The sequence below is a fragment of the Solea senegalensis genome, linkage group LG9 (assembly GCF_019176455.1).
Source record: "Solea senegalensis isolate Sse05_10M linkage group LG9, IFAPA_SoseM_1, whole genome shotgun sequence".
Lineage (NCBI taxonomy): Eukaryota > Metazoa > Chordata > Actinopteri > Pleuronectiformes > Soleidae > Solea > Solea senegalensis.
In genome coordinates this window covers 1,603,327-1,621,291 of record NC_058029.1, presented here as the reverse complement: position 1 = coordinate 1,621,291, position 17,965 = coordinate 1,603,327, and the positions used below count along the sequence as shown (strand labels likewise).

At 40.0% G+C, this 17,965-nt stretch overlaps 2 protein-coding genes across 2 annotated transcripts in view; both read left to right on the top strand.

Annotated features, from left to right (window-relative positions):
* The first annotated feature begins 259 nt into the window (after positions 1–259).
* meox2a (mesenchyme homeobox 2a) lies at positions 260–15,133 on the top strand. The gene is made up of 3 exons (XM_044034534.1): positions 260–965; positions 7,974–8,146; positions 13,055–15,133. Exons 1-3 carry the CDS (start codon positions 353–355, stop codon positions 13,271–13,273), a joined length of 1,005 nt encoding a protein of 334 aa, XP_043890469.1. The 5' UTR covers positions 260–352; the 3' UTR covers positions 13,274–15,133.
* Positions 15,134–16,054: 921 nt separating this feature from the next.
* Positions 16,055–17,965, top strand: part of agmo (alkylglycerol monooxygenase) — a 55,234-nt gene continuing 53,323 nt past the window's right edge. The window contains exon 1 of the mRNA XM_044033196.1: positions 16,055–16,398. Coding sequence (XP_043889131.1) covers positions 16,300–16,398 — 99 coding nt within the window. The 5' untranslated portion in view covers positions 16,055–16,299. The remainder of the gene's footprint in view (positions 16,399–17,965) is intronic.

Below are 17,965 nucleotides of genomic sequence, written 5' to 3'. Positions count from 1 at the left end.
CGTTCTGCAGTTCCTAGGAACCTCCTTCTGCTTCCAGCCTCAAGCTCCAGCTCCAGCTCCAGCTCCAGCTCCTCCTGACATCTGAGAGGCTCTGCTGCACATTTATCCCGGCCTTAACTCTTTATCCTGTACAGCCTGGCAACTGGCCGCACGCTCCGGATTACCACACAAACTCTCACTCATTTTGTTTTGTTTCAAGGAGAAAAGGTTTTTTTGGGGGGGGGAGGGGGCGGGGGTTTGTGTCAGAAAGAGGAGAAAAAGAGAAGCATCCTGGATATGAGAATTGTGATTGTTTTGTTTTATTAAGTTTCACTTGCCCTTCTCACCTTTGCCTGGAGGGCCGTGTGTGTGTATGTGTGTGTGTGTGATGGATCACACTCTGTTCAGTTGTCTGCGGAGCCCCCACGCTCCGGCGCAGACCCTGCACCCCGCCTTCACCCAGTCGGCCCTGACCCTGCACGGACGCTCGGACCACGTCTCCTACCCCGACCTGGCCTCGTCCTCGTCCTCGTCCTCCACCTCCTCGCCGGCGCCCTGCATCATCTCCAGCTACCCCGCCGATGACGGCCTCTTCCCCGGGCAGCACCATCTCCCTCACCACCTCCACCACCACCACCACCACCACCACCCTCACCCTCACCCTCACCGCGGCCACCTGCCCTCCGAGCAGCATCACCCCCCGCCTCAGCACCACGCGTCCTGGCACGTCCCTCAGATGCCGTCGCCCGGTGGTGGCATTGTGCGCCAGAGTCTGTGCCACCCGCCACACTCAGCCCACGCCGGTGCGCCCGCACCCCCGGACCTGGGCCACACGGGTGGGCCCAGTATGTGCGCCAGCACCCCCACTCTGGGCAGTGGCAGCACCCCCACAGGTGCGTCCTGTGCACCTGCAGACTTTGGCAGACAGACTCTGTCACCTGCCGAGGCCGAGAAGAGGAACGGCAAGAGGAAAAGTGACAGTTCAGGTAAGACTGAAAAACACTAAATACAGAGAATCTTATTCTTCAAGCCACATTTATCTCAGAAAATATTATAGAAGAAGAAAAAAGGGAGATTTAAATTTAAACGAGTTTTTTAAAATTCAAAAATCTAGAGCAACTCTTTAAAGACAGGGATTCCATTACTTTGACGATATAATATTATATGTATATATACATATTTTATTTTATTTTTTTTATTTTCATTCCCAGAGAGCCAAAAATATGAAAAGTGACTGTGCAGGGCTAGAGAAATGTAGATTAAAAATGTGTTTTTAAAATCTCACAATTGAAAACACCCTCAAAGGTTTCTATGAAGTCAGAAAATGAGAATTTCGATTTAATTGAAGCTCAGTTTTTAAAATCTGAAACAATTTTTGATTTTGTCCATTCAAAATAGTATTTACAGAAAGTCAGAAAGAAAAAAACTTAGCTTTTAAAATCAAAAAAGTCTGGAAAAAACATTAAAGGCAGAGATTTCATTCCTCAAACCAATTTTCTGCCAATATTTAATACAACGAATTTAATTACAAAAGACTTCTTCTATGTAACTTAAATTCTGTTTTTAAAATCAGAAACAAAGCTCGGACGAGTTCCCTCTCAGCAAATATTATTAATTCCATTTCCACAAAGTCTTTGTCGGTCTTTTTGTTACATAAATATCAGCGGGAGCAGAAATTCCAAAGAGCGCGGCTGAAAAGCAACACAGACATCTGCACGTGTCATTCTCAGTCTTTCAGTGCCACAAATTTCCCACAGCTGTGAAACAAACACAAGTGAAGGTGTGAGAGCGCCGCACGAGGCCACATCACAATCTCACCAACACTTTCTTTATTTTAAACAGAGAGCAGAGACAGAGGCTCACACTAAAGCAATCGTGTCACGGATTATAAAAGACCAACACCAGCGCCTCGCGCCGCATTTAACACCCGACACTCAAATCCCCACATTTTCCCCAGGTGAAATAAATCCCGACAGATTTTGCCCCAGCGTAAAACATTTTAGAAAACAGAATTAGTTTAATGTGTGACATAAAATCAGTGTTTAGCTTTAGTTTAAAAGCAGCTGTTGCACTCGTTCAAGTTCAAGTTGTGTCACACAGTTGAAAAATTCATTATTTAATTGAACTTGAAAGAGCTGTGAAGTGTTTTTTCACTATCACAGGTAGGAATTAGAGCAAAAACACAAGAGATTTGTTTTTGTAATAGTTTCAATTTGTCACCTATTTAATACTTTAATATTATTTAAAACATTTCAACATCATTTGCTTGTTTTTTCGAAAACAAATGTGATCTTAAAAACTGTTTGATTGTCTTGATTCTCACGATTGTGTTTAATCTGTAAGTTTGTAAAGTTGTAAACATGGTAGTTTAGGAAGAAAAAAAATTTGTTTTTTAAAAGGTTTGTAGTTATAAAACTTAAAAATGAGTACATTTCTTAGTTTTTCAGTATTGTAAAATGGAACTCTAAAAAGTTTACAGTCCTTGGGATTTTTGTGATTTCATAAAATTTGTAGTTTTTAAAACGTTATAAAAATTGGAAAGAATCTAGAAAAAAATTTAACATTTCTAAAAGTTTAGTAGTGTTGTAAAATCTGTGATTTTGTAAAAAAAAAAGTGAAATTTAGTAATTCTGTATAACTTTTTAATGTTAAATGTGTGATATTTTGCAGTTGTTTTTGTCCTTTAATTTATATATATATATATATATATACATATATAAAAACTTGATAAATATTTACAATAACAAAAATTCTAGTATATAAATACATCAATATTGAGGTTTGGGCCCTTGTTAAAGACGTGTAACACCTCTGTAATGACCTGCTGGACATTTTCAACCTGCTTTCACCGCATTCATCAATCACAACGTGACAAGCGGCCGGGGGGTCGAGGTCGGCTCTGGTCACAGGAGGGGGGTTCTTGCAGGGAAAGTGATATTAGTGGGAGTTCTTAGTTTTCCAGGGAAAGTATCCTCGCCTCGTCCCTCTGTCCACGTGAGGACGGACTGCGGCGCAGCGCAGTGAATCACCTGCACTCCACCACTGACTGACATGACTGCGTGTGATTACATGCAGGTGGTCGTTTCCAATACAGCTGCTGCTGCTGCTCAAAATTAATTAAAAATCTAACGCGACCCAATAAAGTATGTGCTAATTCAAGAATTTAATGCCAGATTTAACAATTAAGATTTCCTGCAACATTAATTATGACTGTTGCATCGTTTTGTTTGAGATACATTTGAAAAATTAAAATTATTATTATTATATTCATCATCATATACAGCAGGGGTTCTCAAACACTGGGTCGGAACCCACAAATGGGTTGCGAAAGATATTTCTTGGGTCCCCAAATTAATTTGATTTAGATTTTGAAGGTTTTTGTGTAAGAAACATGAATAAATTTACTTTTTTAATACTTTTGTCATAAATGATTTCTACTATTTCAAAAATACTATTAGCCGTTAGCGATTACGAAAAAAACAAACAATATTTTACTATCTTTAAAAAGTGGGTCCTTTTGGGAAACACTGATTTACAATATATAAATTTTCTTTTTATATAAAAATATAAGTTTAAAACATGAAGGAAATACATATAGTGCGATTTTCTCTAATAAATATGCAGTATTTTCACGTATGTTATGTTGAAATAAAATTCATAATACAGTATATGTACGATTATATTTGCACATTGTTTGACTTCTGTTAGGGTTAGGGACAGAAAATTTTGCAATGTTTATGTCACGGCCACGCCCTCGACAACACGAGTTGTGCAAATATAAGGCACGGTCAAGTTTACAAAAAATATCCACAGCTTCCTCAGAACCTCGTGTCATGTGACCTTCACAGAGGAAACTATCACAGCTGAGTATCAGACGCACAAACTGGAGATTCTTCATTTGTGAGCAAAAAAAAAGCAAAAAGGAGACAAACCTCACATGGAAATGAGTTCTCAGGTTTTTGTTATTGTTTCTGTTTCTAAACTGGGTTTTGCTGGAGTTTCTGGACCAGATGTTAAAACATAATCAGGCTCTGAGGCTCAGCGGTGTGATATTTATACAGCTGATGAGTTAGCCTCCGATAATCAACGTGATTGCGCTGAGTGTGGGCAGCAAAACTGCCAGCAGGGACTTTAGCAGCAGCAGCAACTATAACATCATCAATAGCAACTTTAACATTAGCAGCAGCAACTTTAACATCAGCAGCAGTAGCAACTTTAACATTAGCAGCAGCAACTTTAACATTAGCAGCCGCAACAACATTCACATCATCATCAGCAACTTTAACATCATCATCAGCTGCAGCAACTTTAGCAGCAGCAACATTTACATGAGCAACATCAGCAGCAGCAATTTTAACATTAGCAGCAGCAACTTTAACATCAGCAGCAGTAGCAACTTTAGCAGCAGCAACTTTAACATTAGCAGCAGCAACAACATTCACATCAGCAGTAGCAACTTTAACATCATCATCATCAGCAGCAACTTTAGCAGCAGCAACATTTACATGAGCAACATCAGCAGCAGCAATTTTAACATTAGCAGCAGCAGCAACTTTAGCAGCAACTTTAACATTAGCAGCAACAGCAACTTTAGCAGCAGCAGCAACTTTTTAATGTATGCACATTAATTGAATTCCTACATAAACATATATTTCTAACATATACACAGGTTAATGTATTTATTTCATACGTGATATAGTGACATATATGAGTCAGATATAGTGACATATATGAGTCAGATATAGTGACATATATGAGAATATGAGTCAGATATAGTGACATATGTAAGTCAGATATAGTGACATATATGAGTCAGATATAGTGACATATATGAGAATATGAGTCAGATATAGTGACATATGTAAGTCTGATATAGTGACATATATGAGAATATGAGTCAGATATAGTGACATATATGAGTCAGATATATAGTGACATATATGAGGATATGACATATATAGAATATGAGTCAGATATAGTGACATATATGAGAGTATGAGTCAGATATAGTGACATATATGAGTCAGATATAGTGACATATATGAGAATATGAGTCAGATATAGTGACATATATGAGTCAGATATAGTGACATATATGAGTCAGATATAGTGACATATATGAGAATATGAGTCAGATATAGTGACATACAGATATATGACATATATGAGTCAGATATAGTGACATATATGAGTCAGATATAGTGACATATATGAGAATATGAGTCAGATATAGTGAAATATATGAGAATATGAGTCAGATATAGTGACATATATGAGAATATGAGTCAGATATAGTGACATATATGAGTCAGATATAGTGACATATATGAGAATATGAGTCAGATATAGTGACATATATGAGTCAGATATAGTCACATATATGAGTCAGATATAGTGACATATATGAGAATATGGTCAGATATAGTGACAGATATAGTGACATATATGAGAATATGAGTCAGATATAGTGACATATATGAGTCAGATATAGTGACATATATGAGAATATGAGTCAGATATAGTGACATATATGAGAGATATAGTGACATATATGAGAATATGAGTCAGATATAGTGACATATATGAGTCAGATATAGTGACATATATGAGAATATGAGTCAGATATAGTGACATATATGAGTCAGATATAGTGACATATATGAGTCAGATATAGTGACATATGTAAGTCTGATATAGTGACATATATGAGTCAGATATAGTGACATATATGAGAATATGAGTCAGATATAGTGACATAAATGTCACAGATTTTGTCTCTGTGGTTTTGGGGGCGGTGTTAATGTAAAGAAAAAGTTGGAAAACAAACCAGCAGCTAATTTTCCAGCAGAAGGAGAATCAGATATTGTTTTATTGTTTTGTGTGTTTTTGTGAGTGTCCTTCCTGCTGTGAGCTCAGCTCATTTGAATCACCGCAGCCTTGTCTGGGTGTTTTGCTTCTTTTCCTCATATATTGTTCCTCTCTTTCTTTCTTTCTTTCTTTCTTTCTTTCTTGTGGAGAGATGAAAGTTTACAGCGAGTGCCTAATTGCTGCGGTGTCGCGGCTGCGTCATAAAACGTCCGCCGCTGGTTTTTAACTGCAGACTCTGCCGCTGCTGCTGCTGCTGCTGCTTTGAGGCGGCAGAGCCTGAGCGGTGTTATTCTTTTATTCCGCTTTACACAATGTCTGGGTTTACCAGAGAGACAGAGACACAGAGAGAGGAGAAGGCAGCACTCGGGTTTGAAATTACAGGGAGCGGTGAAGGTCAAAGGGCGGCAGCCGGACACCGACTACATGTCGAACAATGATCTGTTTCAATGTCGTGGGAATTCTGGCAGCTTATTTCATTTGTCCTTGGGTCTTTAAAATTGAGTCACAGACAAATTTAACTTTTGTAGAGCAGTTTCACGTAAACCCTCAACTTCTTCTTCTTGATTACTACAGAGTTCTTTTACCATGGAAACACAAAAACAACAAAACGCGCTTGTAAAAAACTGCACAATGTAAAAACAGGACATATATATATACTGTACATACTAGGGATGTCCCCGATCCGATATATTATATCGCATATCGGTACAATGTCAGCCAAAAAACGCATATCGGATTATGTCGGAATGCCTCTAAAATCTCCGATACAGCAGTCCATTCCGCTCCGGCACTTCTATCCAGCAGCGCCTGTTGTGATCACGTGTGCTCTGCATGTTGAATGCATGTAGAGCCCACATGATCACAACAACTGCGTATGTGCTACTGCTACTGCTCTGAAATCAGAGGCTACGAAGCCACACTTTCAACAGCTTCCGTTAGTTAATTAGACCCCAAAAACCAGCCATGCCAAGAGCTTTCTGAGTTTTAAATGTGTCCTGAAGCTCCACACACGGACTGAAGTATGTCTGTGGGGCCGGTCCCCAGGCTCCGTGTTGACCTGCGGGACGAGTCACTCACCCTGTGTGGGTTGGGCTAATCCAAAATAGTGAAAACAAGGGGGGTGTTCTCTGAAGACACGCCGTTAGCTGTGAAACACGGCTGCTCTGAAAATACCCCCATTAACACATGGTACTTTGCTCCTGATGAAATGAACCACAGACTGTATGAAATGAACATGGCAAAACATCCAATATTCTTATGTTAAAGGTTAAAATGGACGTAATAATAAATGGGTCAGTTTTTCTCATACCTACTGTTGCTGACTATTGTTCTCTGTTTAAGGTATATCACTTGATCAAGCCTATTCTAACATACCACACTACAAAATATGTAATTAAAGTATGTATGATTCGTGCTGATATGGGTTATTTTACTTTATTGTATTTACTAACACTGTATCAGCTTACAAAAACTGGAAAAAGACAGGTTTTACACTGCAAAAAAATCCAAAGAAATATTTTTAAGAAAGTGAAATGTGCCTTTTCTGGTAAAGAAACAAATATTTAATGTTGCCTTTGTCGTTAATTACCTGTCACGAGCTAAAACAACAGTTTTTAAGTAAAATTCTTCTAAGTAAAATTGTTCTTAAAATCAGCTCATGCAAGTAAATAAGGACAACTTTCTTAAATTTTTTCCTAAAAACAAGACAATTTAAATCCATTTCTAAGAATATTTGACTATTTGAAAGACCTGTTTTATTCAAATATATGTGTGTGTGTTTTTATATATGGTTTTAGCAGGAGATTCTTTTAAAGGCGAGGACAAATTGAATCCATGCCGTGTGTGTAAAAACCAGCTGCCACACACACACTCTCACACACGTCAGTATTTCCAGCCACTTAAATTCTTCATAAAAAATGAGTCAATGATAAAGTGTGACTGACGGCTCCCATTGTTTCTCTTACCTTCCCTCTGACTTCTCCCCCTGCTGACTTTGCACCTGCCACATAACATTTGCATTATTATTTTTTGTGTGTGAGAGTGCGTGTGTATGTGTGTGTGAGTGAGTTGCATATAAATCAGCGCTGAGTGGAGCACAAACCTGTGTGTGTGGTGTTTGGTTTCAGAGTCCCAGGACGGGAATTACAAGACAGACGTGAGCAGCAAACCCAGGAAAGAGCGGACGGCGTTCACCAAGGAGCAGATCCGCGAGCTGGAAGCCGAGTTCGCTCACCACAACTACCTGACCAGACTAAGGCGCTACGAGATCGCCGTCAATCTGGACCTCACCGAGAGACAAGTACGCGCAAAACACCCACAGCTGACACAGAGTCTCACATTAGTGAATCAACAATTAGTGCATTCAAGGGACCCTGTAGCACCGAGCGTATCGCAGACGACACGTTTGTGCAAGCACACTTTGCATCACCGTAATTATGCCACGGTTTGGGAAAAATTCGGAAAAATTCTGAAAGCTAAGAAGTTGCACGTCAAAGCCAACGTGTGGTTGTTACGGTAATTTCACTCGCGCTGTCGCAGGAAGCCGGCGAATAAGCACCTTTGTCATCAGAGAGGAGAGAGTTGAGACAAATGCTATTTAATATGTTATGTTGTACTGTTTCTTCATTGTAAATTGTTAATACACTATTTTAACATGCAGTAAATTGTAAATAAGGGCCAGATATCTAAAGTAATTTTAAGCCCTTTGGTACGCAGGAGGTGTGGTCTACCGCTGCCTCGTTTGCTTAATGTGTGTCACTTAACTGGAGTGACAGAAATAACACATTACTTTACACTACAATAGGCAGCAGTGGTGCCGCGTTGTGAAAACAGAGGTGGTCTCGTGACAGCGACGAGGCCTTTTCTGCGGCTACTGTGATTGTGATTCTTGCTCCAGCTGTGGCCGTGTGACACCACCGTCCTGTTCCAGATGTTCCTGTCTATTCTTTCAGTCAAAACAAAAGGGAGACAAGGCTGAAGGAAGTGCTGTCTAGCAAGGCACTTCCTCCCTCCCTCCTGCTCCCCTGCAAGCACAAAGAATTAGTCGTAGCTAAAAGAACTGTAGAGGCATGACGTGAATATCAGGAGACAAATGGTTTGGGGGGTGGGGGGTTGGGTTTGTTCTCTGACACCCATGTGGAAGCAGTAAGTCACTCTGAGTTGACGCCTGGCCACTGATAGTTTGCAGTGAGATACACTGAAGATTGAATATAAAGAACAGAGCAGAGTCAGGCTCTGGAGCATTCTCAGCTGGTAGCAGGGATTCCTGCGTGAGCCTCGTAGACGGCCGTACACGCACAGATTTATGCGTCTTGCGTCACGCCCGTGTAAGCGGAGAGCACACAGGACGTCACGAGTCGGCGAATCCCGCGTGGGACAAAAACAACTGTCGGGAGTTTGATCTGTGCGACTAATTACATCAGCAACGGCTCTGATCCGTTTAGCTTCTCTCCCAAGATTGTGACTGCGGCACAAATGGTGCACATTGTTACTTGGGACAGGCACAAGTGGAACACAGCCGTCATTGATGATTATGGTGTAATGTCTGAGAAGAGTCCAGAGAGGTTTTTAAGGCAGGATCGTTCTTCGTAGACAACAAGATGTCCTTTTTAACACATTTAACAACATTTTCACACATAATAAGCGCCACTTGTTTCCACTAATAACCTCACATCACACTTAACAATCATCCAACACAAAGAGTTTCCAGGAATTCCAGGAATGACATTTTTTCTTTAACATCAACATTGTCCAGACTTTTGGCTAAAAGTTTATTTCTATTCCATTTAAACATGATCAATAATGTCCAACGACCACTTGTTAGGTGACTCACTGAGGACACCAGTGTGTGTCGTGTCCACTTTGACGTTGTTTGGATTCGAAATAAAAGAGATATTGACAGAGATTTAACACACACACACACACACACACACAGAAAATCGTTGATTTATGAGGACACACGGGAGATGTTGATCCTCTGCTGCCTCCTTCAGAAAGTTCAAATGTCTTATTTTGTGACGTTGACGTTTGAAATCCTTTGTTCTGACGCAAACTCACCACACAAGGCAGCAGAGGACCAGCAGCTCAAATCACTGACTTTCTCTATGAGTTTGGTGTGGGAGAGTGAGTGCTTTACATACTTCAGTTTCCTGTCAGAAAATGGCCGTCATGACCGTTTGGTAAAAATTCAGTAGTGAACACGTTCTATGATACAATATGTCTACGATATTATAGACTTAAACAAAGCCTTTTGTTAATATGTTAAAATCATCATGTTCCTACAAAGACGTAGTTATGAGTATGTTCTTCAATCACACTTCTCCCTGAAAATAAGTCAAATAAGTGGTAAACCTGCTCGTTCACATTCGAGGGCTTAAATCATTGATCTGAAAGCAGCTGTAAACGCACATGAATCATGATAAACACGAATGAATGATGAATGATGAAAGTAAATATTGGGACAACGGGGAATATTTCTAAATATTGAGGAAAAACTCAAAACGTGAGCCCAGTTTGCCACCACGACTGCACACTTAAAATGAATCCACTTGTGGCACGAAAAGCAGCGAGCGTGAAATCTCCTGAAGTTTAAATAATATAAACAGTACGAGATAGTGAGGTAAATATTGGCATTATAATCATTTGGCGGCGGGGGCGGCGCGCACGATTTATGCTGCGTGAGCTGTTTGGAGAAAATGTGATGGATGTTTTCGTGAGTTGTGGAAAAGTGTGGACCACGTGTGAGCAAAAGCTTTTTCCAGGAAACATATATTTTATTTAGATGTGTGAACATTTTAGATCTAAATCAGGATAAATCTGCTGTGTTCAAAGAGTAAAGATGAAAGAGTCCATGAGTTATTTCAACTGTTTGTGATACTAGTAGTACTACTAGTGATACTAGATGAGGAGAGCAGTTGGTTTGGTTCAGCGCGGTACGTACAGCATGTTTTTGCGTTTCCAAGTGTGCCAGAGTTTTGGTGCTTTTCCACTGTACAGTTCTAGTTCTCCATCGTCAACAGACTGAAGGTCACCGATTGGTCAGAGAGTGTCATCACTGAAGAGTCATGAGCGCCAACAATGTCCAACTGTAGATCAAAGTTAAAGAGACTTCAACGTCCTGAAAACATGCGTTCATCTCCAACATTTAGCAAAGCAAATGTGTTGAACAGAGGAGACAGCCCTGCTGAAAACCACGTTCACTGGTATTTCACTTCAGTGACTGAAGGACTGAACCATTCTGGGATTCTAATGATTGACTTTCACCCAAAACAACTGCTTTACAAGTCACTAGTTTGTGTGTTTGTGTCACACAGAAAACCACAACATCGCAGCAGTTTCACGCAGACGTGATATGATGACTCCACCCACTCTATGGAGGAGCTATGAAGTCATGGAAAATGATACCAAACCAAGTCGAGCCAAGTAGAGCTAGAAGTGTAAAAAAAAGATCGCTGTAGATATCCACAGAAGTGATGAAATTTACCAGGGTCTTTGAATGCATCTCTTTATCTGCTTTGACAAACATTAACACAGCTTACATAAAAGTACACCGTAAAATAGTAAGATAGTCAAATCTAGGTAGAAGTGGTTGATTATTCTTATCCTGAAGTGAAGGTCATTTTAAAGAGACGCCTCTTTAAAATGACCAGCTACAGAAAAGGCCCCATATATTTATTGTCCGGTAAAGTTTTCACAGTACGAGGATTTTTCTTTCCGGTCATTGTGGCAAATGAGAAAGTAAAGACTAACTTGAGATTATTTACAAGACAAAAATATAGTCATGCTAGAACTCGTACAAAGTCATTAAATAACATAATCACAAGAATAAAGAGCATTTTTAGCCTCTTATTCTACATCATATTTAATAAAAGGACTCATAGCTCAGACAATCACTGGAAACCTTCCCTGAATGACGTCGTTTTTGATGAGAGGCCAGAAACATTGTTTAATACCAATGTTGAGCCAATAAGTGGCAGTTTTGAGCTGTTCAGCTGTCATTTGGCTGCTGCGTTGGTGTCATCACAGTTGGGTTTCCCCCTCTGCGTGTTTTTCAGCTCGGCCGCTCGTTCACGCACCGCAGATCCGCAAATGAACCGTTTCGAAACAGACGATCAAGTGTTGTGTTTGAGTGTCACGGGTTAACTGACAAAGAAGTCAGGAGTGTGTGGTGTGATGTGAGAGGGCTGTTGTATAACAAGCATCATATTCATATGAAGTCTCTGTTTGTGTCTGTTTTCACTGGAAACTCAAAGTTTGAGTTCATGTTGTGAACCACTCACTCACTCTCTCACACCAAAGCCCACAGAGAAAATCATGGATTTTACATCACAGCACACAGTAGATGTTGATCTACTGCTACCTCCATCACTAAGTTCAAATGTCATCCTGTGACATCTGTGTTTAAAATCAATTTCTTCAAATTCATGGCAGTGACACAAAGTTACCAAACAAAGCAGCAGTCGACGAGCAGCTCCTGTGTTTCCAAGAACTGAAAATGTTGGTTTTCTCTATGGAGTTTGGTGTTGGGAAAATTTGTTTATTTAACCTTACTCAACAAGAGGCTTATCTACGACTTAAGTCTATTTAGGAAATGTTTTCCACTTAATGTCATTATAGCAGCCAATCGATATTAAATCCAAGACTCACACTCACTCCTATGGTCAATTTAGGGTGTCCAATTTACCTAATCCCCACATTGCATGTTTTTGTGGGAGTGTGGGACTGTGGGAGGAAGCCGAAGAACCTGGAGAAAACCCACGCACACACGGGGAGAACATGCAAACTCCATGCAGAAAGGCCCTTGTTCCAACCAGTGCTCCAACCCGGGTCTTCTCGCCGCAAGGAAAGAGCGCTAACCAATACACCACCGTGTGGCCCATCATTAGAATCAGTGGATTAAAAAGATTTGTACTTGCAATGCAATACTTGTCAAAATGCTCTTCAAATAATCAGTGGTAATGTTTGACAAAGCAGCTAAAGAGATGCATTCAAAGACCCTGGTAAACACTTCTGCAGGATCTACAGCGATTTACAAGTCCACTAATGGCACTTTTCTAGCGCTTTTACTTTTTCAGTATGACGATAAGATCCTCCCTCGCAGTTCATTCTTTACCAGAAATGCAAAACATTTGCAGAAGCTACTTGCACAGAGCCATGTCATGAGAACAATATGTTATTCTGATGTTTTCTGTTTCACTCTGACCCGCAGGTGAAGGTTTGGTTCCAGAACAGGAGGATGAAGTGGAAGCGAGTGAAGGGCGGCCAGCAGGGGGCAGCAGCCCGGGAGAAAGAACTGGTGAATGTGAAAAAAGGCACTTTGCTGCCGTCAGAGTTCTCTGGCATCGCGGCACTCCACCACTCCACAGACTCGTTAGCCAACGAGGACAGTCACGACAGCGACCAGAGCTCTGAGCACGCCCACTTATGATGCACACGCGCACACGCACACACACACACACACACACACACTCCGAGTACTGGTGCTGCCTCTGCAGAAGGACTGCTGTTTGCTGATGTGTCATCGTCATACAACGATGCAAAATAATTGTACAGAGACGAATGACGCATGTTTTTTTTGAAGAATAATGCAGTCATCATAAAGGCAACATGTATGTTTGAAGAAATTAGCACATGGGCTAATTGGGCAAGATGGGCAACTGGTTACAAAAAAACTGCCAAAAATCGGAATGTTATAAATAGTGCTGTCACAATTTTAACATTTATTTCAAATATGTTAGATTGCAACCTTTTGCAAACTAACCCATTCTAAAATTGTTATTATTATACTAGGAACCTTCCTAGAAACAGGAGCAATGGAGGTTGGCTGAGGTTACTCACTACAGCACTTATCCTGTTGGGATTTGAACCAGTGACCCTCAGGTTACAAGCACATTTCCCTTTCCACTTGTCCACAGGCTGCCAATTGTGTTGAATATATGACTTCAGGGTAAAACACACACACTCCAGACTCGTACGTCTGTGATACAGGAGTGTTTTAGCTGTTGATCAAACACAAACACACGTAAGAGAAGCTAAGCTAACTCATATCTTGGCTAACTGGACTGAGGAAATCAATCAAATAGCATCAGGAGAAACATGTTAAACTCTACCTTTGAACTATTTTGTCTCAAATAAACACATCATATGGAGAAGCTAATACCTTGGCTACGTGAGTAGCTTAAAAAAACTGACGCCAAATTAGCATTGTAGAGGACGAATGGACTGAGAGAAATCATTTTAACAGCATCAGGAGAAACGTGTTACACTTTTCCGTCAAGAGGAACCACTGTGTTATAGACACATGCATTATATGAAGAAGCTAATATTTGGCTAGCTGCTAACAGCTAAAGATGTTGATAAATTTGCATTCTAGCTAATAGATTGAGAGAAATCATTCAAATGGCATCAGGAGACACATTTTACACTTTATACTAATATAGAGGAACTATTTTGCCTCAGACAAACACATTTTATGGAGCAGCTAATTCTTAAGCTAAGTGGAAAGCTAAAAAATAGCCACCAAATTAGCATCGTAGAGGAGAAATGGACTGAGAGAAACTGTTTAAAATCTTACCCTCAAGAGGAACTAGATTGTGTCATAAACATGCACACTATATGAAGAGGCTAACACTTTGGCTAACTAGCTAAAAGATGTTGCCAAATTAGCATTGTAGATTCACTCATGACAAGTATTACAAGCTTTGGAATTGAGATTAGTTGCAGGAAATTCTGCGATTTATTCGCTCATTTTTGGTGAAAAGACACGGCTAATCCACAGAGCCACAGTGAATCCATTATTATTATTTTTCTAATCCACTGACAGCTCTAATTATAATATAAATAACTTATATGTGATGTGTTTGGTTATAGAAATTGACATTACAGTAAAAATGTGGAAACCCTGAACATTCCATGTTGTTTACCACGAGAGACCCAGGCTACGGCTTTAGATTTGCACTGTAAAAAAAACAACAACAAAATAAAAGAGTATGCGCCTCCATCAGTTTTTACTGTATAAAACTGTAAATTGGGATGTAATCGAGTTATTGATCAAATCAAGATGTGCCATGAAAACCAAGTTCGCTTCGATCGCTAATATAAGTAAAGAAAAACCTGTAAATACGTCTCAGTGTTGTCTTACATGAACAATAATGTTATAGCCACACTGTTCCCCTCACGCAGTAACAAACACTGACACTTTTCTGCCAAAAACCTGAAACTATGAGCATTTTATTCAAGTCTTTTCAGCGACAGTTGCAAAAGTGAATAAAGTTTAACCAGTGGTGAATTTGAATTTCTCATCATTTCACATGCGTGTGAGTTCTGAGCTGATGTTTTTATAGGTGAAGCTGACGTGAATTTAACATCACACAAAACATCGTCTGCTGTTGCTTCTGATGCTTCTGATGCTTCTGATGCTGCTGCTGTTGCTGCTGCTGCTGCTGCTGCTGCAGTAAGGGGGTTTACACACAGGACTGACCTTTGCCTGGAGGCTGAAGCAGAAACCACACTCAGAGAGAGAAAACCCGCAGAGCTTCGTATTCAGTTACAGAATCCAGTCAAACATAATTCTTTGACTTAAACTTGTCTTTCACCACATTGTGATTGTGCATTCTAATTTGTCGAGGAGGAACCTCGCACGACACCAGTGGTTTGTTCTTTTTCCTTTCTTTCTTTCTTTCTTTCTTTCTTTCTTTCTTTCTTTCTTTCTTTCTCCCCAAAACTATGAAACCATTCATGGTATGAAAGCTTTCCTTTTTTTAAAAAAAAACAACTGTAATTCAATGCAGCATTGTAAAAAAAAAAAGTGTTTCCCAAACTTTTAAAGATGGAAAAAAAACCTGACAAACATAATCCGTGGAGGGAGATTCAGAGATTCATAGATTCAGAGCGAAATCTTCATCTGCATACAACAACATTTCTGTAACATCTGATGTTATTTTGAATAAGTAAACAAGACATTTTTAACATTCATTCGTTATTTCATTCTTCTGGTTGCAGTAACATAGACGTTGTGAAAATGCTCTCGTGTGGAACAGGCTTCACAAATGGATTTCCACTCATCTCAAACCACTCACTCTGTGTGTGAGTGCTCCTCAGCAGACCCCGACCCGTCACGCACGTCAAGTCAAACCTGTGATTGAACAACCTCTCGCGAGAGCGGGCCGCACTCGGAAGTGTAAGAGCGCGACTTGACGCGTTCAAAGGTCTTTGAACTTCCCTCCCCTGACATCATCATCAGCAGCAGCTGATGGAGCAGGTGAACGCACACGGACTCACTTCTGTCTCTGCAGCAGCAGCAGCTCACACCACGTTTCATAACTGACCTACTTTAACTGGACTGAGGACACACAGGGAGACAGACAGACAGACAGACAGACAGACAGACACCTGCACAGGTAACAACAACAACAGCAGCAGCCGCAGCAGCTGGAGCTCAGAGCAGCGGGGAGGATGCTGCCGCCCACCGGGTTCCGTGCCTTGTTTTGCATGCTCTCACCGAACGAGTCCTCGTTTCAGACGCTGGAGGAAGTTCCTCAGTATGTGCACGAGGTGAGTTTACAGCGTCCACCTGTGGTCCGCTTCAAAACGTCCGATAAACTGCTTTAAAACCGGAAATAAAAGAGAAAAACAAAGCGTCCTCCTGGGGTTTTGAGACGCAGGGGCGCTTGGATTTTCCTTCTGTTTTTAAATCAAAACAGTCTTAATTAACTTCAATTAGAGTGAAAGAATGAGTGAGAAACGTCCTCCTGACCACACTAATATCAAAGCCTCATTTATTCATACGTTTTAAGAATGTGCACAGATAATGAACATGAATGACATGAAACACTGAAAATAAAACAAAATGTGATACTGACACAACGAGAAATTCTGCTAAACTTTGTATCTAGAAAACATGAACAAATATTAAAAACAGACTCATGTTACAAAAAGATGAGAGAAATAGTTGTAGTGTAATTTTATTAACAATATAACACCCTGCTCATATTTTTGTAAACATTTTCTCTGACAAGAAATATTACAAAAGGTTTGATGTAAAAAACCCAGACGGTTACAGGAAAGTCATGTCTTTCATAACAGATTTGTTACAAAAACAAAAATGTGACGTCGCTCAAACAAGATACTGACGTGACAAAAAACATTTTAATTCAACAAATGTTTTTCAAGAGAAATATCACACAAATTCAATTAATATCAGAAAACGTGACTTATTAACTTCTAATGTAAAAAAACAAACATGTTATAAACATTACAAAACATTAAATGACCTGATATAGCTGTTGTTGTAATACCACAATTAAATGTAACCCATTTTGTAAAATAACTTGTGTTACCAAAATAAAAGAAATAACATTTTAACAAAACATGTTTAAAATGTAAAGTTACGAAAATGGCATGAATTACAAACTGTTTCCTAACCTAAGAAATTGTTATAATTTTGACATAAATAAAACAAACTGTTTTATAGAATATTGTTGATGTTAAATGAGGTTCTTTTTTAAAAAATAAATCAGTTTCAGTTAAATGAGCTCATGCAGGACACATGCAGTCATATGACTCAGCTGTAATTAATCAGTCACGCTCCAATCACACGCTCTCAACAAAGACTCCTCTCCCTCCTCACTCAGTCACTCTTACACAAAACTGTCTTGTTTGGGCTCAGTTTAGCTTAGCTTGACTGTGTGTATGACATTAGAACATGAACCTGAACGTAAATGAGAAGAAAACAGAAGTGACAGACGGAGGATGGCGGCGCACATTTGATCATCAAATCTCGACTGTTGTTAAACGCTACAGCTCTGTTTTGGTGGCGATTAGTTTTAAATGTGGAGTAAAGCCATTTCCCCACAGTCTGTGATATGATATATAATATATAATATTTATATTAATGACCCAATGATGTCACAACACCAGGCAGGTAGTGAACCAGGTGAACCAGGTGAACCAGGTGAACCCGGTGAACCCGGTGAACCCAGACCCGGCTATGCACAAACAAATTCAACCCGACTTCTCACTCCATTTCAGCTGGAGACACGTGACAGGATTTTACCCACAATTCATAGTCGGGCAGAGTCTGAAAGTGATCCCGATCATCCTCACACGAGACTCTGGGATG

What these genes read in the sequence shown, in the direction of transcription:
- meox2a (XM_044034534.1), top strand. Translation starts at nt 353, where the DNA reads ATGTGTGTGTGTGTGATGGATCACACTCTGTTCAGTTGTCTGCGGAGC. An exon ending in GAGGAAAAGTGACAGTTCAG is followed by an intron (nt 966 to 7,973) that starts GTAAGACTGAAA and finishes GTTTGGTTTCAG; the next exon opens with AGTCCCAGGACGGGAATTAC. An exon ending in TGGACCTCACCGAGAGACAA is followed by an intron (nt 8,147 to 13,054) that starts GTACGCGCAAAA and finishes TCTGACCCGCAG; the next exon opens with GTGAAGGTTTGGTTCCAGAA.